A 24307-nucleotide genomic window follows, 5' to 3' on the forward strand; every position below is an offset into this window, starting at 1 on the left:
TCAGTAATGCATCTGGCACAAAGCATAATAGTCCAATGAGAGAATTCAGTTCCACCCTAGGTATAGTTTCAATTTTCAGTATTTCCCATGAAGACAAATGAAAAGCAGAGGTGTAACCAGGCCTGTATTAAGGTACTACGTGTTCAACAGGCTTCATATATTTTAGCTTTAATCATTTCTAAGGAATAATATGCACTAATACGAAGACACAAGTAAGCATTGCTGCAAACATACCTTCTCACCCATGATGACAGGCATCAAGTGGTCCAGTAAATTGAATTCTGCCACAGGGATTATAACTGTGCATTTAAGAATGGTGAACGTTGTAAGCCGAGTGGGAATGTATTCTTCCAATGATGCTACTTCTTCTGAGGTTGGCATAGTTCTATTTCCATCTACAACATCTAAAATAAACCAAGAGTACATAAATTTGAATAAAATATATAAAAGAAAACTGTGGCTTTTTCAGAAACAGTTAGTAGAAAGCAGATTTCTGTCCTCCTTCACATTTAATACACTTAATCTTTTATTTTAATCATATATCAAAATAGAAAATCCAAGTTTTAGATGTGAGAAATCCGTAAAGCGCTTTTAGTTTTAGACAAGAAAATCAATCTGTTTTACAACAACTTATTACCATTCACTTTTTGTCCAGTTTAACTATTACTTGGAACAAGCAAATGTCAACAGGCATTATTTCTCCTTTAAGATCACAAAGAGAACTTCAAGTTGTCAGTGAAATAAGCTCTTTACTCAACAAGAAACTAATCATTGAATCAAATGGTTTCTGATTATCTGAAGGTCAAAACGCCTGGAATTATTGTAAGAGCTAGCACTGATGGGGACATATCAATGTTTCATTTTTACTTTAAATTTTTCTTCTTTGGAATGGTAATATTCCCTGGCAGATTTTAACTACATGGAATTTGCAGCTTCAGAATCACTGAAGTTCTGGTTTAATTCTGTATATTTTGTAAAGGAAATGGGCACAAACCTGGCTTAGTTCTGCAATACGGCTCATATTCATGTTCTAGAGCACAAACTATCATTTTCATTATCCGGTGCACTGCACTGCTATCCAGCCGAAGATTGAGTGGCCCCACAATGAGGCTTTTTGTAGACATTTCCTGAACATTTCCAAGCTCTTCATTCTTTACTGAAGAAGGATCTTGCTGATTCCCAGAAACTACAAGAAATTTTACAAATAGCAACAAGTTAAACCAAACAACAGGACATAAAATTGTTGTCAGTCACTTTTGTATCAAATACAGCAATCAAAGATTTACAAGAAGAATACAGCACAAGTTGAATACATGAATATACTATAAGAGTTTTAATGTATTTGGACAGGAATAACTCTTGTTTAATGTTTAGTAAACAGGGCAAGACTCTGACTCACCACCATGCACAGCCTAACCCAGTCAGCAAGGGACTTTTTAACTATCTTTGTAACTCTCAAGTTTTTGATTCTTTAACAACAGCCAAACTTCTGCAGAACTTTAAACGAGGATGCTAAAACAGCTTTGCTTTTCAACACCTTCTAAATCAGATTGACAATTGAAGATAAGCCCTCACTTCCATTCAATGATGAGGTAAAGCAGGGGCAGTGAGAAAACTTCTTTAATCACTGTGTCTCAAACAACTTTTCAAGGACTACCACAGGAATAAAAGGATTAAGTCTCTGTATCCAAAAGATCAATAAACTTGTGTTCATAATGTACTGTGCCAATTGAAGTATAACAATCATTATCTCCTAATGAGGTACAGGCATTCAATGTATACTAGTCACCTACAAGCTATAAAACAGTATGCCTACATTTCTCTAAAGATACTTATGGAAAACACTTCAGTTAAAGACATTTCAGACACTTAAATATTCATCTTACATACATATGGCTTATAAAAAAAAAAAAAAATCTTCACAGTAGTAACACTTAGTTCACAAACTTTCATTTTCCCCCCTCAGTAACTCATTATTTTGACAATGCCTTCATTCTTTTGGTACAAGCACAGAACATTATATACCTCACAAACCAGTATGCAAAATCAACAGTCTGACAAAATAAGAATCAAGATTAAATAGATTAAATAGAAAAAAATGTTATAGCATTGAAGATGACAGCTTAATTCATTCACTGAATCTGGATAGTGCCTACTTTTGAGATAGCACAGTTTTTCATAACCCTATGGTCAGAGCTCTGACAAATAGGAAATAAACACACAAGGCAGTCATTGCAGTTCTTTTCAAGATGGTTTTCACAGTTTCACACTTGCACAAGTAGAAACCCATCCATTTGACAAACTCTCCTTGCACTCTTTCAATGAGGATAAGCCACAGAAACCAAAGGCTATGTACATGCCACACCTACTTTTCCGCACCTACTTTTCCCATTAAGTTTTTTATCATTAGTATTTTCAAGTAATTACCAAACTCTTAACCTTCCCTCACCCAATCCAAATCTTGTACACCAACTCACTCTGCAACATAGATCCCATCCCTACTGCTTTCCAGCTGGATGCAAATAAACTTGATTTCCTTGAATTAGTCTAAGGAATTCCTGACTTTGTTACATTAAGAAACAATACACACTTCTAAGAGAACTACAACACAAAACCTGGAAAATCACTGCATCTCCAAATTCTAGTTCTGCCAGCTTCCTCACCAAGATAATCTGCCTGCACTAACATAAAGGGCAAGACAAGAACAGCTGGTCAGACTGGGCAGCAAGAACTGCAGCTGCTGCAGACAGCTGACCTACCATTATGTCAAGGAGGATTGGTGAACTTCAAGCCATGGTTGAATAGCAAGGATTCACAGTGGAATAGCAGGGCACAGTGCACTTCACAACATTAAGGCAAATCTTATTTTTCTTTAAGAAAGAATGTTTTGTTTCTGGTTTCCTGAGAATAACTTAATCTTCTATCAGCTATAGGAAACCAGTCCCTCTTCTGGGTGAAGAGAGCTCAGCAGAAGAGGAAGGGAGGTTGCTTTGAATGTTCTTTTTCCCCTTGCGCTTAAATTATTTGCTAACAAAAGTGCTTCTAAGCACTGGCAAGAAAGGCTGCCCAGTAAACTGAGACTATGTCTAACATGCCACAGAGTTGGCCTAATGGTCTGCAGGCATCCCCAGGCCTGGCTACTGTGGGAATATTAGCTTTGTCCCTAAAAGCCTAATAGAAATGGATAGTGAAAGAACTTAGTCCAGAAATGTCCAACCCCTGGCCTGCAGGCCACATGCTGCCCTGCCCAGCCCATCCTGCAGCCACCCTGTGCCATCAGGGTGGCAGATCTATCCCACTGAACAGCCCAGCCCCAGGCCTGCACCCATCATTCAGCAACAACCAAACATTGCTGTGTGATGGGCAGTCTGGGCTGAAACCAGGGCTCAAGGACAGTGCAGTGTGGTGCTGACTCAAGTTACAGCAAAGAATTTAATCTATTTTGATGCAATGGTTAAACACAGTTCTGTGAACAGAGAAATATATGCAGCCCTAATTTCCATCCCGATTAAGGAATTTGAAAACACGTTTCAAGATTACCAAAAAAATGATCCTTTTTTATTTGTATATATGCAATTCTATTTTCAGAAGACATTAATAGATAACTTCCAAATTTTCGAATCGAACACATGGAGTCACAATCAAATATTCAACTCAAATAGAAATCTGATCATGTCTCTTTACCAGACATAAGACTTATCTTACCAGGGAAATATATCCCTTGCTTCACAATCACACCTTTTTCCTGTCATCATATAAGGTGTACACATAATTGTGAGCAACTGTTGTCAAGAATGAAGCATAGGAAGAATAAAATTCCATCAAAAATCTGAAGAACGCCTTCAGAATTCACAGAGAAACACAACCATTTCCATCAAACCAGCCAGCGATACATTAATTTCTTAAAAACAAGGTCAAAGATACCACTTGATTTGTGTTTTTGTTGCCCTCATTATTTAAATAAAAAATATTAAAGATTAAAATAAGTTTTGTTACTTGCTTGGTAAGGTAGAAGGCGGTGTGTTTCACGATTCAGCAGTGGTAACAGTGATCACGTCTGCTGGTGTAGATTTGTTTTGTTGTTTTTTTTAATTAAAAAAAAGTGCAGCATAAAGGTACTTGTTCATTGCTAGTGAAAATGCACAGCTAATGGTGGTGACTACGGTGAAAAACAGCATTGTGTTATTGGTTGTTTTTTCCATGGACATAAGGCACTACTTTTGGTGCAATCTACATAGATATGGCCCAAGAAAACTCCTTTTCACTCAGTACAGCACAAGGAAGCCTAAAGGCTGCACATGCATGACTTTGCCTCTATATTTCTGAAGGAGGATGTGGACAGAATGTACCTACCATACAAAAACTATTCAACCCTGCAGATGGAAATACTGTGGAATGCAAAATTGTTCAAAAGCAACTAAAAATAAACCTTGAAACTAATACTTAGAACCTATTTAATGAACAATGGAAAGGACTTTTTCTAAAAAGTCAACATACAGTCTGTTATCAGGGTACGCTTTACTTAACAAGCAACTAACACATTTTTGTCAGCACTTCTCCTGATTCTATCCTGGGTTCAGTTCAGACAAACACTATGAGGAAGTGCAAAAAAAATCACAATCTCAGAAAAAATATCACAGCCAAAAGCCTCTAGAAGGCTTAATAATGGCTTAATAACAGTCCACTTTTTTATTGTGAAGAAAAACAAACTCACTTGAACATATTTCAGGTATAAGGATAATATACTGAAGTGACAATATTTATATTAACAAGTTTGTGAAAAAATTACGCTTCATTATGTATTTAAATTCTATAGAACTCAGTGCTTACAGGTTACTTTTTAAACTGCACAGATGCATAAAGGAAAACCAGGTTACTGATCACTGAGTACCCAGCCCTTCACAAAACCTTTACCTAATTCTGCCTGACAAAAGCTTCAGAGAGTGCTGCAAAAGAAACATGTCATCAAAATAGACAGATATATATTATAAACAAAACAACTTCAAAATTACACTTCATCAGATCTGCTGGTCATGTGGCCATTTATCAGTGCAACAAACCTCACAACGTTTCAAGGAATTCACTGTGTTGCATTACAATGCAAAGCAAAAAAAAAAAATAATAAAATACAAAACAGAAAAAGAAAGTAGAATTCTCGAAAAAAAAAGAAAAACTTCTGTGCATGACTCACTATCTTGTTTTTATTCAAAATACTAGAAGTGATTAATGCATTTCTTTAAGTGACAGATGAAACTCCTGAGGTTAATGTTATCCAGGAGGTACTTGTGGTTTAATCAGTAATCGTATGCTTCAGAAAAGGTTAAAGGGGCAAAGAAGGTGTCAAACCAAAATTGCCTTTGTTAGATAAAAATCTTACAATCACAGTAACTACCTCCTATAATTTAAACTGTGTTAGCTTTTTTTATAATTATTTTTTATTTATTTTTAGGGAAAGGTAGTGAGCACTGATTGCAATTAAAACATTGTAAGTGTCAAAACAAGGGAGTAAAATACATACAAAGATTAAATACCACATATTAACCATAGAAATCTCACATTTTTATCAGAAAACTGAAATAATTACACATCTGTTTTAAATATATTTTAATCTCATTTGTTCATATTCTACTAACTACATTCATGACTTTTAACATAGAAAATTACCTAGAAAACAACACAAAATGCCATGTCTACTTTTCACAAAAAATAATCTATTTTAAAGTGTACGGTTTAAAACTATTGGTTCTAGAAAAACAATCATGCATTTGAAATTAACTACACTGTTCTCTTGTGCACTCAGGTAGTTGAATTATAGGAGTAATACTGAACCAAATGCACACTGAAAAGCTCAATACAAAGTCATTACATTTGGTTAGGTAATTTTAAGTTAGGTTTTGTGACAGGCACAAAAAATAGAAGGAAAGATCCTGAGAAAGAAAACTGAAAGAAACAGAAGAGAAACAGAAGAGAGGAAAATAGCAGGACCTTGAGCTAAAAAAATGAGTATTTTCAAACTGAGCAATTTCTGAAAAGGGTTAGTCAACAATAGATACACTGTTGACAATAATCACACTGCAATTAATTATAAGAATGAATGTATAGTAAGTATTTAGAGTGAATTTTGATACAGTAACTACTTTTTCCAGGGTTGATTTTTTTTAACACTCAAAGTAGACATACTTGATCAAATCTACTCTGCCTCAGAATTAGAAGAGAATTGATGGGAATCTAAGAAACAACCTAGAATTAGCTAATACCTTAGTGTGCATGCTTTAGATTAGCATTCACTCACAAAATCATTGAGATGTATATTTTTAAAGATTAATTCCCCACCATCTTCTCTGCAACCACATAAGTCACCTTCACATATACTTTCAGTTGAGTTATTCTGAAGGTATATTACTGTCATCCTTGTATTTTCTTCAAAGGAGAAAATGAGTCCTTATCTTCTGCATCACGTAGACTGTCAACAAAGTTCCAAGATATCTCAAAACATTTGCTTTCCAAAGTCAATAACAACAGTAATTTTGAAAAAGAATATCATACTTTGTGAACCTCACCCCTGCTAAAAGAAAATTATTTTCAGTCTATCCACTGACTAAAAGTGGTATCATCTGAATAACTTATGCAGGAAAAAAATAAATAAATAAATAAATAAATGAACACCAACAACAGAATGAACAACCAAACACACCAGTGCAGATGGAATCACTTTTAACTACAAACATGGTGGTAAATCTAAGGTAAGTTAGAGGACAACTGGTCAAGGACCAGTTTGGTCTGAAGAGTCTTTGTTTCAATTATTTAACAGCGTAAACAAAGAAGAAAGGTACCTTTTCCACTGGTGCTTTCCATTGTGTACAAGTAATCCATGTAAAAAGCCCCAAACCTCTGCATTCCAGCTATCTCTGTGTACGTCTCCTACCAACAAAGCAAAGCAAACAAAGAAAATGTTGTATAAGGAAATAATCTTGAGATTACCAACTGATAGGCCGGTATGAGAGAGATATATTCGTGTTTGGATTTGAGCATCAACACACAGAAAGGCTTATCAAAACAAAGGACAGAGGTTATCCCAAAGAATTCACCTTTCTGGTAGGTGATATAACTTCTGTTTGAGGCCACACAAAGGCACATCCATAATTCCAGTGGACACGCTGACCAATTCATCAATAGCTTTTAGTTAATTAGTACCTTTAATGGAGTAAATATTCTTCACTTGACCCCTTGCATCCAACAAATCTGTCTAATTAACAACATTCAAAACTAAAGTTAATTTAATGATATTATCTTTAAATAGTAATAGCTTAGCAAGACTTTATGCCACCACTAGGAATTCTGTATATATGTATACATATACACACACTCGTGAATATAACAAAAGTAAAACGTAAAAGAAATTAGATATATTCAAAACTGTAAGTGGCTTACTAGTACACAAACAACACAGGGCATCACAGCTGGAAGTGACCATCTTGATCAATGTATCCAGCTTTTAGTAGGTGAGGACAGTCAGATAATTAACTTTTAATGTACAACAGACAGACTAATAGTGACTGAAAAATTGCCTCTGCTAAGGTGGAATTAGCAAAACTTCCTCTAAGTAGAGGAACAGAGCACACACAGACAAAAGAATTAATGAGTCCTCAGCTCTGATTTCCAAGATAGTCTCAGCTTGAAGACCATGAACAAGCTATTCCCTCAGTGTAAAGAAGTATATGTTAGGCCTTCAGCTAGGATTCTTTCACATACCTAATTTTCCCTGCAGTTGCTCTGTAGTTAGCTTTTTTCAAAATCTCTAACAGTACACAGATCTAAAAAAAATACCATTCATTGGCAAGCATTAGAAAATGTTCTTTGTAAGACAAAGTTAATTGTCTGACCTTATGATGAGCTGCATCCAATATAAATTCTGCACGAATACTATTATTTTCTGGACTTCTGTAATCAAACAGTGAATTGGTAAGATATGTCTTCCCTTTTGCACTTGTATTTTCTCCACAGCTAAAGAAGTAGGCCTCCTTTGTAAAGCAGTCGAGCATAATATAATAGAGCAAGGGAAGAAAAAGAAAAAGAGTTAGTTGCAATCATGATTGTTTTAACACACAATGACATTAACTCCAGTCACATGCTTTATCACGAATGAAAATAAGATATCATTTTAAGTAAAGCTGAAGTTCCTGTCCACTCCCTCCCCATGAGCCTAAACTAATACTACACAACTAATAAAGCAGAACACATACCAGTTTTAAGAGAAAATAACTTTAGACCATTATTATTCTGAAATCTGCTCCACTGTCTTACCAATACACCATCTTGTCACTACCTACTCCACTTCTTTGACTGGCCAGTATCTTTCAGATGCTTCATTTAGCCTATTCTATTCATAACAATTAGTTATCTCATTTAAAAACCTGCCTTAACATTCTTCTTTCTTCATGGTGTTACACATTCTTTCTTCTCCATATCCCAAATCCTCTTTCCTAATCTTAAAAAACTTTATTACCAAGAGTTATTCCTTCAAAAAGGCAACCTATGTGATACTAATTTTTGTCAGCCATTCATTCTTAACCACATGTATCAAAGCTAGAGCCTGTATGAAAAGCAAGAAGTCCCAAGTGTAGCAAAAAATGGAAAAGGAACAATTGCCAAAAGTTCTTTATCAACTAATCTTCAGGATAGTCATTCACTCCATGCAATCCAAAATTCAAGTAATGAACCTTAAACCAGATACGCCAGCTGGTGACTCAGTGGATCAGCTATCTGGCAATACAAGCTCATGCTGCAAATCTGCTCGAGTAGTCTTACTCCCCCTGTTTAACCAATATGAGGGGATAACAGGAAAAGAAGATAAGGGAATCAACTCAAGGAGTCATCAGACCGAATGAAAGAATAATGTCCCCGGCACTGACAACAAGGGAAGGGTACAAAGAGTGTGAGAGTGACTCCTGAAGAATACAAGCAAAGTGCTACCAGTTGACTTGATACCTCTGAAAGCATCTTTTTGAGCACAGTGACCCAAACGCTTTTCTACCCAACTTATCCCCCGCTATCTAATCAATATCTCACTGTTCTGGCATAAAGTACTGTGTGGCAAACTGTATTAAAAGGCCTTGATAAAATCAATGTATTCTGCATATCACTCCTAGTTTTTCCACAGGCATCTATCTAATCTGCCAAGTAAGCACAGTCCACTAACTGGAAATGAGTTTATCTCCAGCAATTTTTCCACTATGCAAAGATATGTTTCGTATATTTCAGTGCAATCAGGAGCTGTTGTTTGTCTATATTGCAATTCTGCCATAATTATGTTTTTGCACATTAGAACAAGTCTCCTGGCCTTAGAGAAAGCTGTTTTTGAAGCTCAACCAGGTTTAAGGATCTTATCTTGTTAGAAACAGCATTCCACACAATCCTGCCAAAATCTGCTCTTCTGAAGCCAAGGGATACCATTCTACTATTTAACTTGCTCACTTTTCTCAGTTTTAAACTTCGGTCTCACATTTCCTGCATGCAAAGCTGCCATCCACCCTCAAATCCCCAAACAGTTCTTCCTTATCTGTAACAATGCCAGCAGAGCATCTTACTCCAATTCACTCAACAACTGAAAAATGAGGCAATGTACTTTACTATTTTTGCTATTATCTCTATTACTTAGTGCACATCATTTCCACTACTTCTCCACTGAACTCCTACTGAATTGTGTACTTCCAAAAAAATTTTAACTGTGTTGCAATTTGCTATAAATGATCTAACATGCAAATATACATCATGTCTTGGGGGAAGGGTGGGGGAGTGGGATTCTCAAAACAAAGTCTTATGCTCTGCAACCTCACACGCTTAGCTTCTAGTCTTTTCAACCAAAAGGAAAACACACTGATCTCTATATTGTAGAGACATATCCAAAAAACTTAAATGTCAATTGATAACACCAGCTTTTCCAATTCTTACCATCAAATACTTTAATAAAGCATAGCAGCACTGCTTTGTTCAGTAAGTCAACTAATACTTCACAATATACTCACTTCATCATTCCTGTTCATGTTCTCTTCAAAGTCTTTAATCCCCATAATTCCTTTAAGGCACATTGCTTGGCAGCCAACAAAACCTATTTGGCAATCAAAGAAAAGTTCACCTTTCATAAGGACCTAGTGGGGGAAAAAGTGTGATATTTTGAAGAATTCCTGTCCACAACAAATAGAAAAAGAATAAAATGAATGGGTATATGTTTCACTTTCCTATCTTTAGAGTTCAAATGAACAGTAAGTTAGACAAATATGGTATAATTTCTCTAAAATTCTGATATCAGATTAATTCCTTCCTCTTTCATATATGATTATTACACAAACACGAGAACAGAGAATGAGTCACAAAGTAATTTCAAAATATTTTATGCCTTATAAACTATTTACTACATTATTTAGAATGAATAAAAAATTCAGTGGAATATTACCTCAATTGTGGTTCCTTCTTGTTCCCAGCATAAAACTTCTTTGGATTTTACTTTCTGAGGGCTATAATAACTACTTTCAGCTTGCATTTCAGTGAGCTATGAAACAATAAGATAAACATCAAATATAAGTCAATATTAGTATTAAACAGTCAATGTCATTAATACACAGAACTGATGAAGACAAATTCAACTACAGCCAAAATTTATTAACAAGCAGGAAACAGGTGCAGTTCAACAGCTGTGACACATTATCCATATTAGAACTTCTCATATTCAACTTCTAGTTGAAGTATGTGGTAACAAAGTTTTACATCCACTAGATGGATGTAAACTACAACCTCTGTAAACATAAACTATGCGAAAGATGAAATAGATACACAGCTACATCATTAATGTGGTTTCAAATCAGTTTGTAAATTGCTGCAAAAATCCATAAATATGAATTACTTAATCTTCCCAGCAAAAAATAAAAAATAAAAAATAAAAATTAAACAATGATAACATTAAGGAAACGCTTTGAAGTGCAATCTTATTTATTTTATTATTTTTATGGCAATTCAGAGAAACATGCATTCATATTTCTTGAACGATTTGATATACACATTTAAGATGTTAGTTCATATACACTCTGTTTCAAAAGCATATAATCTGGAGCTAAGGCAAAAGGAGAAGAGATGGAAAGCATTTAAGACAGTTTTGCACTTAAAGAAAATAAGCTGAGCATCTTAGTTATAATTCCAATTTTTTATACTAGATATCTGCAAGCTCTCATTATAATAGTCAGGACTGGACACACGTGGTTGCTGTTTCAAAGTAAAATGTTGTAATCCAAATGTTCAAGAAAATTGGATTTTAAAAGTCACTAATCACCCCTTCAGCTGTGTGCAATTATTGTAGAGGAAAAGCAATTAATTGATTAAAAGAATTCAGACATTACAAGAATCATTTTCACTGTTATTAGAAAATGCAACATTTAATTTAGCATGATTTTTAGCTGAAATGATATCAACTGTTCAGAATGCTAATGCAGAAACTTGACCTTATTTTTTAACCAAAATATGAACCACAAATTAATTCCATACATTCTTTGGATGTAAGCAGAACAATGAATTCTGTTTTCCTCCTAAATGTCACCATATTAGTCTTATACTTCACATTTAAAATTTATAGTTTAAGATGTTATATGCTAAGTGGTTTTTATCACTTCCTAATATAAAATGCACAATCTTGCCAAAGAAACCCTAGGAAAGCTAGTGGTTGGCAACCTTGCACATAGCAGAAGGGTTGAAACTAAATGATCATTGTGGTCCTTTTCAACCCAGGCCATTCTATGATTCTATGAAAGCTTCATCCAGTGAATTCTGTTCAAGTAAAGTTATTATTATTTTAACAAGCTTTCTCACATGCGGAAAAGGTGCAGCAAATTAATACTGCATGACAAAGCACAAAAGAAAGAACATCCTGAACCACGATAATGAGAATGTAAATATTTTCTACTGGTGTCCCAGAGATTTAATTAAAGGCAGAAGAAAAGTCTCCATACTTTCTTGATGGCTGAAACAGACTGACAAAAGAATTTAATGCTTGTTGATGCTTCATGCCTCTAAATTTTGCAATCAAGTTTGGCAAGAGACTGAAGTTATGGACATCCCCTATGGAATGCCCACAGCTCTCAAAATCATTTGTCTCATTCTCTATGCCAACTACTGAGATGCTAAATGCTCTGCTATGACACCAAGCAAAAACAGTTAAGAGAAAGAGAGACATGCAACCACAGAAACCACTGTCGCCGGCACAAATGGCAAGCCAAACAGGCAGAGGGAGAGAGAGGTGCTGTTGGTACTGAAGGCATAATCAGGCACTTTAACATTATATAAGGGTTACTGAAGTACTGCACTTCATCCAAACACCTCAAAGGCATAATAATGAACCTTAAATTCCTCTGCTCGTATAAGCAGTATTATTTCCCATTTAAAAGAGTTCTGGCCTTTACTTTACACAATTCACTGTTAAAGCAAGAGTCACTTTCTACTACACTTGTACATCTAGAACAGTTTACATACACTTTGGCATGCTTTAGAAGTATTTTGTTAAATCAGAACCTTAAACTTTAATTTCTATCAGTTCATTTCAGCACTTTGTTCCAATGCTGACTATTCCCTTCTGCAAACTCAAGAACTTTTCTTTTTAATTCAGGGGGAAAAAACAACATTCTCAATTTAAATTCATATTTGCACACAAACTCCTTTAACACTAATTCTCATGCATTATCAAGTTAAAGCCCTTCCATAATAAATAAATACAAGCATTAGACAGGTAGAATACCACCATAAACTTTCACAAAAAGTCGTTTAAGACTTTCTTCATAAAGCATTCATCCAAGTGTATTAACAGGCTTCCCTTTCTCTTTAAGTGTTTCCACTTAAATTCTACTTCAAATAGCAAAACCACTTCCCGCAGAAATTAACATGTTATTACGTGAAACTAACTTAGAACACAGCCTTTTTTCTTAAAATCCTAAACAAAAATCCTCACCTTAAAAGTCACTGTTGCTTTTGAACAGTAAAATCCAATTGAAATAACAGGATCCTTGAGAGACTGAGATTTCTGCTGACGCAGTGTCGTTCCATCATCAGTTCCACTAGATTCATTCTCCTCATCATCATAGCTCACAATAGCAGGAACAAAAGACCAGGCCCAAGAAACCCATCCTTGTTGCTGGTCATCGTCTTGATGCAGATAAGGATCTTGAGTAACATACTGTGTAGGATACTGCATTACTGAGCCTGTTTCATCTTCTGCACCTTTTAATACAAGAGCCAAGTTAAATTTCAAATCACCCATGCTGGATAGTTCACTTATTGTACTCAAAACTACAGCAGGCGAAGTGTATCTAGCACAAGACACTCCTCATATCATTCAAAAATATTTGGTGTATAGCCATAGAATACACCCTTAGTAATTAAAAATTTCTACTTAAGCTTTCAAATATTTGTTTGCTTCATAAAGATTTTCTTCTTCAAAATATTCATAGAATCACAAGGTTGCACAGGACCTACAAGATCATCCAGTCCAACCATCCTCCCGTTACTGTAGCTACAACAAACCACTAAACCATATCTCGTAGCTCCTCATCCAGATGCCTCTTGAACACTGCCATTGATGGCAACTCCACCACCTCCCTGGGCAGCCATTCCAGTGCCTGACCACTCTGAGAGAAAAAGTTCTTTCATATGTCTAATCTTCTGGTCCAACTTGCGGCCATTTTCTTGGGTCCAGTTTGTTTCCTGGGAGAAGAGGCCAAGCCCCTCCTCATCACAACCTCCCTTCAGGAAGGTTGTAGAGTATAATGAGGTCTCTCCTGAGCCTCCTCTTCTCCAGGCTAAACAGTCCCAGCTCCCTCAGCTGCTCATCATAAGACTTGTGCTCCAGACCCGTTAATTTTTGCAAAGACCCATTAAGGTCTTTATTACGGTACATTTGCAGCTACACCGGAAATTGTCTCAAAAGCATACAGTATTAAAGACTTCTACCGAGGGACCTTCTGAAGCTGTAAATTAAATGCTACTGAATACTGACATACCACTATCTTATAGATTTCAATTTAAAAATGAAAATTTAAAAATGAATTAATTTGCAAAAGCTATAGCAAGGAAGATGTAGACACATCACAGCAACAAAAAATTAAGGCTGAAAACATCTTATGTTTCAAGTATTGTAAGATACTGATCTATCTAAATTTTGCAAAAAGCACACATCATCTGTAAACCAGTGTCAAACACTGGGTTTCTGGGAAAAGGATAACATACAGAACAGAGGTCTTTTTCCAATGATTCCTGATCCAAACGTGCACTGTACAAATAACTTAGCCTGGCCAGTTTCATCATCATTCTTATGGAAGTCTAGAATAGTATTAACTATTTCACAGTTCTACACACTGTGTATGATGCTGCACAGTTCCCCCAGAGAAACAGATATTGAGTATGCTACCACTAAACGGACATAGGGATATTCAATTTCTATTTACTTATTTTCAAACTCAGAGGACCCACACTTAAGCTTCAGCTCTATTAGTCTTCACACTAGAATGAGGATGAACAAGTGTCCAAATTATGTAAACACTGACAGTACAGGAGAAAGTATAAAAAAAAAATCAGAATCCTCTGTACATGCTTGAATATACCTCATGATGGCAAAGCAAGCTTCCCTCCAAAAAAGAACTAGTATCAAGCATGGCTCAAGTAGCTTAGCCTAAACAAAAGAAATGGTGGAATATGTGCCAAAAGAGAAAAAGGCTGGAAGTAGAGTATGTGGGCTATATATAGCAATTGGTCCACGTACTCCACATCAGCTACACGCAGTCCTGTTAAGCCTTGACTTAAAGTAAATCTTGCTGCAGTGTGTACACACAAAAGACAATAGTAAAAAATGCCAAATAAGAGTTTTTAGTAATATTTAATAGTTTTTAGTAATATTTTAGAAGTCATTAAGGCAGAACAGCAGATAAACTAAAATTATTATATGTATATACTGTAAGACAGAAGATGAAGATGCAGATAGACCTATCACAAACTTAAAATCATTTGCTGGATGAGCAACATGGCCAGGCACGGGTGGTTCAGACAGTTCTTGCAGTGTCTCAAAGACAACTTTCTGATGCAGGTGGTGGCAGAACCAACAAGGGGAGGGGTGTTACAGGACCTTATTCTCACTAACACGGAATAACTTGTTAAGGAAGTAAAGGTCAACGGCAGCTTGGGTTGTAGTGATCACAAGATGGTGGAGTGCAAGATCCTGAGAGGAAGAAGCAAAAGCAAAAAGTAGGATTGCTACCCTGGACTTTAGGAGATCCAACTTTGATCTCTTCCGGGACCTACTTGGAGCTATCCAGTGGGCTAAGGTGTTAGAAGGTAAGGGGGCCTGTGAGTGTGTGGACCCCTGTTCCACAGGGATCGGTGCTGGGTCTGGTCTTGTTCAACATCCTCGTCAAGGATCTTGATGAGGGGATAGTGGCCACCCTCAACAAGTTTGCTGATGATACGAGGTTGGGAGGATTGGCTGACACGCCTGAAGGCTCTGCTGCCATTCAGTGAGACCTGGACAGGCTGAAGAGCTGAGCAGTAAGAAACCAGAGGAGGTTTAACAAAAGCATGTGTAGAGTCTTGCACCTAGGGAGGATAATTACATGCACCAGTACAGGTTGGAGGAGACCTGCTGGAGAGGGACCTGGGTGTCCTGGTGGACAACAGGTTGGCCATGAGCCAGCAGTGTGCCCTCATGGCCAAAAAGGCCAATGGCATACTGGGGTGCATTAAAAAAAGTGTGTCCAGCAGGTCGAGGGAGGTGATCCTCCCCCTCTACTCTGTCCTGGTAAGGCCTCATCTGGAGTACTGTGTCCAGTTAGTCGAGATGTAGATAAGAACAATTCTGCTTCATAGTTTTATCTAAATTTGATATAAATTGACTGCATCTGTTTCCATGTTCAAATCAAATTTAATCTTCAGAAATTCACTACCCTTTCTTTTAAAGGGTTTGGTATACTTATCTCTGACTAAGTCTGGAAATAAATAGAAAGTCAGTCTCATGTTCTTTTTCTGCCTGCATTAGTTTTCAGTCAGGTGAGGTCCCTGATTCAATGCTGTCTACATAAATACATGTGGTGTAACTAAGAGGAGGGGGAAGGAATGCATCACCATCCCTTCTGGCAGTGCTATGAATTTTCATCTGGTTGAATCAACCATGAAAATGCACAAATCAAACTTAATAAGTAATTCAAGAACACAGCTGCAGACATTCATTCTTGTATTCTTAAATAACATTAAAATTCATTTCCTCATCCATATTCTACCTGCTATAAACTAAAGAAGCCACTGCAAACTCACAGCTATGATGACAATACCATTAATTATGAACACAGAACTTCTGGAATTAATAATGTAAGAAGAAAAAAAGAAGCTTGCAGGAAATTGAGTTATCTGGCTAGTATCAACAGCTTCAGTGCTGACTCAGAGAACGCAACAACCTTTAAAAACAATCCTGCTGTCCTTGCATCAGGAGCCGTCCTTAAGGAAAGTCAAATACAGTGACACGTATGCTCTCAAGTAACAAACATTTTCTGTGCAACTTTACTTTACATACTACTGTATAAAAACGTGTAGAAACAACTAAAGTTGCTCCCAATGTGTTTATATAGCTTATTCAGTGGCTGCATTGTCAAGCTGAATTATTTTCAAGAGAAGATAACGGCCTGTACCACAGAAAGGCAATAAACTAACTCCCACAAAATCCATTTGTAATATTCACTATGTTAATAGCTGGAAATGTTGACACTGAAATAGTTACACTCGACAGTACATATTTAAAAGAAGTGGCTCATGATCTGCTACACATATATTACACTAAGAAAGAAGTATGCAGAAAAACTTGCATGTAGCTGGAAGTGGTATTGACATCTGCAGAAACTAAAATCCTGCGTACTAAATTCTAGTCTGAAAGGTATCCCACATCTCCTTTTAAAAGTAAACTGTACCTAATCCCAGCATTTTCTAGTTGAAAATCTAATGCCATCATAGCTATACCACAGATACAGTACTAAAACATTCAGGCAAGGACAATATTTTCATACTTTAAAGTGATACTACTTATTACACACAAGATAACCCAGTGCAGAACTCCAAGTAGCCAGAAGTGATAATGGCAAGAGCCATCTCTTTAGAGAACACATTTGTTCAAGGCATTCATCTCCATCTACCAGACAAACTTTCCAACCTCTATTCTATGTCCAGCTGTCTTGTCTTACTCTAAAATGAAACAATGCTAGTGGGAAACTAATGGACAAGAGAACATGGCGGAAGGGAGAAAAACAATCATCTTCTACATTTACTAAGAAAAGTACTTGGGGGTAACGAACAAGATAACTTAAGATTGATAATCAATTATACAGTAATATCAATCCCTTAAAGACTATCTCTATTCCAATAAAATTACAAGCAGATGCATAAGAATTACCTAAAGGTGAGCTACAAACTAGTGGTAGTAATTTTAAAACACCAGAACCAGGGCAAGAGGTAAGAGATAGCTTCACTGTAATGACAAGGGAGATAAAATAATTTGAAATATCACGGATGAAGTAACACAGGAAAAGGGCAAGAGCCTCTGGGTACAAATTACAGAACAGTTAAGCTTGAAGTGTTACCTAAGTGATGATATCCAACAGGAAGATGAAGATTCTAGTTGTCCAACAATGACAGACTGTGAAACATTTTCATTTCATATTCTTATTTTTTAATCACTCCTAAAAACAGCAGTAGAAGGCATCTGATATTTACACATTTATGCATAAGCCAAAATAAAAGGTCAATGTGCGACTCATGCCAATACATTTCAGAAATTTAACTGGATTTGTAGGTCTGAAGTCAAACAGGAATATGAATGTTTTTCAAGACAAAAATAAAAGGACAAGAAAACATAAAAAAAAATTTAAAATGCACAGAGATCTAGTTCTCCACTGAAAATAATAATTTATTTCAGATAAACAAAGTTGGTCTCTCTGATTTACACTGTTTTATAATTATTTAATTTTCACTTTTCTTTGCTGCTCATTTTAACTGCAGCTCACATAAATGGTGTTGACATACGCAAGAAATTCTGTGTCTGAACACATATTCCAAATGAACAAAACCTCTTCTCCATACAACAAACTTGATACTCATCTTCGGCATATGGCTTTCAGGAACCAGTTGCAATATATCATTACAGATGCCTACAATGCAGTTATTCATCATTACACTGTCTGTTAAAACAGCTGCACAATGGAATGATCCCACAAGCCCTATTCCACAGGTGTTCATGTCGCATCTTTACAGCCTGTTAAAATATGAATTTCAAGTACACCTAGTTTCCTTGGCAGAATATGAAAGGGTATCAGCAAGGAAAACACCCTAATAATGGGGCTAGGCTGGAGGACAAAACAGAATGCTCATCCCACATGCACAAGATGAAGAGCTGCAATAGCACAGGTTATACCTATGTCTTGCAAAGATAACGAGCACCTCCATCTCTTTAATACTCAAGAGGAGATGCACAAAAAGAGCAGAGATTCTATCAGTCAGCCAGTTCTCAACCCACCTCACTGTCCACTCGTCTATCCCACACTTCCTCAGCTTTGCTCTAAGGATGTCGTGGGAGACAGTATCAAATACATTACTGAAATCAAGGTAGACTACATCTACCGCTCTACCCCCATTCATGCAGGACATGACAACATCATAGAAGGCCACAAGATTGGTCGAGCACAACCTCCCCTTGGTGAACTCATGTTGACTACTCCTGATAACCTCCTTTTCTCCCAGAAAAGATGTACACAGGACAGAGCCAGGCTCTCTTCAGTGGTGCTAGGGCAAGAGACAACAGGCACAAAGTGGAGCGTAAGAGGCTCTCTTGAATTCCCTGCTGTGTGGAGTCAGAGAACTGGCATGGGTTGCCAAGAGGCTGTGGAGTCTTCTCCTTGTAGATTTTCAGGCGCCTGGATGTGAATCTGGGCATCCTGTTCTAGGTATCTCTGCTTCAGTAGTGGTTGGACCAGTCGGCTCCAGAGACCCCTGCCAACTTCAGCTACTCTCCAATTCCTTTGTACAACAAGAGCCAGAATTCTCTGCCTTGTTTTTTTATATTTCAAATCACTATGCTTCAAATTTTATTTAAAATGTTGCAGTATTTCTGCTTTAGATCATCAACCTTGGCAATTCCATCCAATTAAATTTCAGTTTTCCGCTACACCCTGTCTTCTTATTCTTTTTCATTCCATATTTGTTTTCATTCCTATTTACACTAGCCCTTCTTTTCCCCTTACAAACCAAAAGCTTATTTTCAAGCCCCAGTCCCCATAACCATCACTGACATACTACTATTCACATCCTTCTTTTGTATGGATCTGCAGTAAAATACGTTTCCTCCTTTCTGCTACCAGTACAATGACATTCAAGACCATAAGACAACCCTCAAATGATCAGAAGAAAATGTCCTGAGCTTGAACATGGTTCAGTACCCATGCAGCATTAACTGAATTAATCTACAGTATTAAAGCGAGTTTCCACATGTACTCCTGACCCATTATTATCAATGTATTTCAAATGCTTTCAGTGCAAAAGAATTTGAGCAGATTTTCCTTAGAAACAGCACAATATACATCCATAACACAGGCTACCTCTGCTGGCACATTTCAAGGTCCTGTTCTAATGTTTGGGTATACAAGAACACTTCAAACGAACTGCTGCTGGAATGCTCTTAAAAATGGGTCGTTGATTAATTCAGTTGACAACAACATACAAAGTTCTATTCAAAAGACTAAGTTTTAGTGACAAGTGGGCCTGATAAATTCTTTAAACTGAAAAAGATAAAAACTGTTTACTGATCAATACTGGGTTAAACTGCTTAATGAATCTTCAAAAGCCTTTCAAAGGCTTACAGAAATGTACCTTATAAAGTAGGTCTGGACATTATTAAACTGTAAAGAATTTAGGCACAATTCCTGTGGAATTAGTCTTGGACTTCACCAAGCAGTGCTCTTGGAAAAAAACATGGTTAATACAGCTAAGAAGATAATACATGTCATTTATTATTTGTCTTGATTACATATTTTTTCTCCTTAAAAAAGTAGCATATTCAAAGTTTCCTCAGAAAAGTTCAAATCTGTGGTTGGAAATTTGGACAAGAAAAGCATCACAAAATTCTAAGTAGTATTTCCTTCCCGATCAGAGACAGAACACAAAGTTAGGGAAAAAAAAAATAGGTACCTCACAAACTGATGGTATGAATAACCTGGTAATATCTATTTGGTATTCTTGTTTAACTGCACTAAATTAGAGGGGAAAAAACCACAAACATTAGGTATCTAAAAGTTTTGCTTGTATGTGTACACACTACTATGCACGTGTTTGTGCATGTATGCCTACATAGATATACTGAACATATACAGCAAACAAGCATAATTGGCGTAAAGGAAAAGAGTTGGTAATGGCTTTAGGGTATAGGCCGCAAAACAGTTTGCAGTGAAGATAGAAATGAACATGTAAAACAGTTTCTGCAGCTCTGGCCTGGCTACATACAACAATTGCCACCTTTTTATGTTCTGAAGTAGATCATTGTGTCAAAAGCATATGATCACATAATTAAGTTCAATGACAATGTTTCAGCATAGCACAGTCGAGCAAAGATTACATAGGAAATTACAGATTTGCTCCTTGGTATGTCTTGTCATCACAACCACAATAATTTCTTACTGTTCTGACTGCAACTGTGTACATCAGTGTGAAACAGCATATTATACCTTTTTAAAGTGACTGTTTAATGAAAAATTAAGAAAACATATTCATCATTGTTTAAAAAAATAAAAAATAAAAAATGAAAAAAGAAAGAAAGAAAGAAAAAAGAAATAGCCAAAGATCTACAGACAGCAATTGCAAGTTAACCTTCCTGAGGGCATTCATTACAAAGGATGACAACAAGAGACATTTTGACAAAGGGTTTACTCATCTAAAAATGTTAAAATCCATTCCAGATGCAGAAAAGCTTATATGTTTCCAGGCAGATGCCTTTTGCTTTAATCTCAATCCTTCCCTAAGCTATATTTCTGTTTCACCATCATAGCCTAAACAGAAAAGAAATAAGAAAACCTCTTTATCTCTCTGTCTCTCTCCCATTCACAGACATCCCCTTCCATACGTATCTGTTCATCTTAGTCATCACATTACTCAGCACCCTCTGTCTCCAATACTTGGATCTTTTCATCTGAAACTTGCTGCCTACCAGTCCCTGCTGTTCTCATATTGATCCACAGGACTTCTGTATTCCCTTCCTTATATTCAAACGGTCCTACTCATATCTTTAACTCCAGGAATCCAGATACCAAGTTCAAACAAGTCTAAATGCATCATAACTAGCTGTGGCCCAAAAGGCCAGATTTACTTGAGCTTCAATAGGAATGAATGAAAAATATCCAAAGTACAAAGAAAAACCTCTGCCTGAAAGCAAGAGCAACGCAACCCTACAGTTGCAGAAGTTTACCTTTTCCCCTGCCAACATCCAGTTAAAAAATTGCTTAAATACAAGGAGTTCTTACAATGCATGTTAGAGATTCTTTTAAAAACCAAATGCTGCTTAAAGGTCCAGGAGAAAATTAAGTCAGTATTTTCAGAATATTAATAATTAAGTACTTCTAATCATATGGTGCAACAAACTCCGTATTTCTTGTAAGGCAAACAGTTTATAGTACAGAAAACTATTTGATCTTTGAAGAAAATACAGGGGAACTATTTACAGACATCCTATTTATTTGCTCAATTCCACACAGCAGCAGCCTGATAGAAAATCATACATCTGGCATTAGAGCAACATAGTTATCTCTGCCAACCAACATTAAAGGCTACTTTTTGGCATAAAATAAAATAAAATAAAATAAAATAAAATAAAATAAAATAAAATAAAATAAAATAAAATAAAATAAAATAAATCCTCTGCTGCGGTCTTTCCAATAATGCCTAATTTTTCTGAAGCCAAAGAAGGCAGTAATATGGGATTAAAAAAAATACACAGACTTAAATTAATTGAAATTATATATTTCTGAAAGAGAACAAATTAAAAAAAAAAAACCACAATATTTTATACCAACTACTAACAATAACTACTGTAACAGTCAAAAGTCAAACATAGCTTAATATTGCTGCATTACTTTCACATACAACTTCAAGAATTTTCTAGCAGTAATCATGCCGTACTCTTGCGTTCTACTCCCGCAGACAAATCCAACCGTGGATTGTTACGCTAAGTGCCTCAAGAGACTAATAGCAAAGACAAAAAAAATTCACCTTTCAGTGTCATAACCTTAAGAAGTTCAATCTCATTAAGTGACCATGCAATACCACAAAGATAAAAGATAAATTTTATACAAAAATAAAACCTATAGAGATGACAACATAAAAGGATACTTAAACTACTGAGAACACACTGAGAAGTAATACCTTGCTGTTTAGATCAAACATTAATCTATTTTCAGTAGCAAGTTTCACAGAAAGATGAAAAAGAGCATTCTGAAACTGGCTGCAGCCCCATCTAAACTACATAACAGACCAAACAACAAACAAACAAAATCTAAGTTGCCTAAAGATAGTTATCTCGTTGCATAATAGTGATAAATCAAATTACTTCACTGTGTCACAGCTCCTAAAGTGCCTTTATATAAGCTTAATCTTAGTTCTGAGAAGATCACCAGAATACTTTTCAGAACATAACATGAAAAAGATGTTAATGCATTACATACTTACCCAGCACAATGAACTGGCTGTATCAAATTACAGACTGACAAAACTATTTGCTGGGGCTATCCTTGGTCATTTATATTTGTAAAAAGCAAATAAATTAGTGTTTCAACATAGAAAAATTGTATTTACCTGTGATGTTCCCCAACATATCCTTTGTGTGGCAAATTGAATCTTCACTTTCTCCATCTTTAAAGTTGCCTATTTCCCCATAATAAAGAGCAATCCCGAGTTGCATTATGCGTATAAACATAGGAAGCTGCTGATCAGAGATTGAAAGTTTCAAACTTTCAACAAATGTATGAATCTACATCAAAGAAAACAAAAGAAATTAAAATCAAAGCACCGTCCTCATTGAGGGCTCTTTTAAACTATATGGCTCATACTAATTTTCTAAGTGCACTCTAATTTCTAAAAATAAAACCTGTAATACAACACAAGGCAAAGGGCTGCAAACAATGACTGTTGGGTTGCTACACAATAAAGTTTTATGTTTAAAGTCAAACATAAATTAGTATGCTTGGTTGGGTGGTTTTTTTGTTGTTGTTTGTTTGTTTTAGTTTGGAGTTTTTGTTTTGCTTGTTGGGAATTTTTTGTTTGGATGGGTTTGGAGGTTTTTTGTATGCATTTCCAAACCGTTCCTGTCTGCATATTCCAGTTGAAAACACATCATTAAGTAAACCTCTCTAAATGAAAGAGAGCTCCAAGAAAATCGCAATTTCTAAGGTGAAACATTACCAACAGCATTTAATTATTATATCCAATATTTCAAAATAGTTTTGAGTGCTTTCTTATTATAATGTAAAAATTAAGACTTGATAAGAAAGTTACCTTTCATTAACATAGGAGCTCCATGAAACATAATGACAAAAATTAAACATTAAATATATTTTTTAGTTCCAGATACAATTTATATTTAATTTTTTTTGCATGAAAATAATGGAAATGAAAAGTAGCTGCATATCGTCACTACTCTTACTGCATTTCAATTCATGAAACACGATAAGTTACTTCATAAACAATACTGCATGTCCATAGGCAGGTAACATAATATAGTAATACAATACCTGCATGAAAATGTGCTAGTATACCAGTAAGATAATGTGAATAAATCTACATGAGTACAATTATTAATAAGTCAGAGCTCTAGTTATACAGAATAAATAACAAAGTAGTATTAGTCATTCTACATAGTCATGCAAAAATGATTTTAGGTATCAGACTTCTGCTGATACTTAAAATCCTCTGAAAGAAGTGAGCATTCATAATCCTAAAATACATTTTGGAAATCGGAAACCAACTCTTCAATACCTGTTTCAACATCAGCTGATTTAAAGCATATCTGTAATCTTTCTTTGTGCAAAAAAAACAACATTAAGTGTAAGGCAAACAGCTTTTAAAATTTGGAAGACAAAAGATTATTTTGTCAGAAGTCAGAACTTTCTTAAAAGTTGCACCTAAGGCCTGTAACATAACGAGAGACAGGAACTATAGATAAAAGACAATTTCTATTGAACTATTACATAATTCTGTTACATTC

General features: G+C 35.8%; 1 protein-coding gene across 9 annotated transcripts in view; it reads right to left on the reverse strand.

Annotated features, from left to right (window-relative positions):
* Window positions 1–24307, reverse strand: part of VPS13B (vacuolar protein sorting 13 homolog B) — a 394840-nt gene that overhangs the window by 334266 nt on the left and 36267 nt on the right. For 7 of the 9 annotated variants that reach the window (XR_014942476.1, XM_015856027.3, XM_015856030.3 and 4 more), the window contains 8 exons: window positions 22900–23074; window positions 12989–13257; window positions 10454–10549; window positions 10026–10148; window positions 7884–8021; window positions 6834–6921; window positions 995–1186; window positions 235–404 (listed from right to left, as the gene is read on the reverse strand). Coding sequence is in view for 8 of the 9 variants with exons in the window: in XM_015856027.3 (XP_015711513.2) it covers window positions 235–404; window positions 995–1186; window positions 6834–6921; window positions 7884–8021; window positions 10026–10148; window positions 10454–10549; window positions 12989–13257; window positions 22900–23074 (1251 nt within the window). In the remaining variant the exon portion in view is untranslated. The remainder of the gene's footprint in view (window positions 1–234; window positions 405–994; window positions 1187–6833; window positions 6922–7883; window positions 8022–10025; window positions 10149–10453; window positions 10550–12988; window positions 13258–22899; window positions 23075–24307) is intronic. The other 2 variants (XM_085537180.1, XM_085537179.1) reach the window with 1 other exon arrangement.

Source organism: Coturnix japonica, chromosome 2 (genome assembly GCF_054131305.1).
Source record: "Coturnix japonica strain WE chromosome 2, WE-NBRP24, whole genome shotgun sequence".
NCBI lineage: Eukaryota > Metazoa > Chordata > Aves > Galliformes > Phasianidae > Coturnix > Coturnix japonica.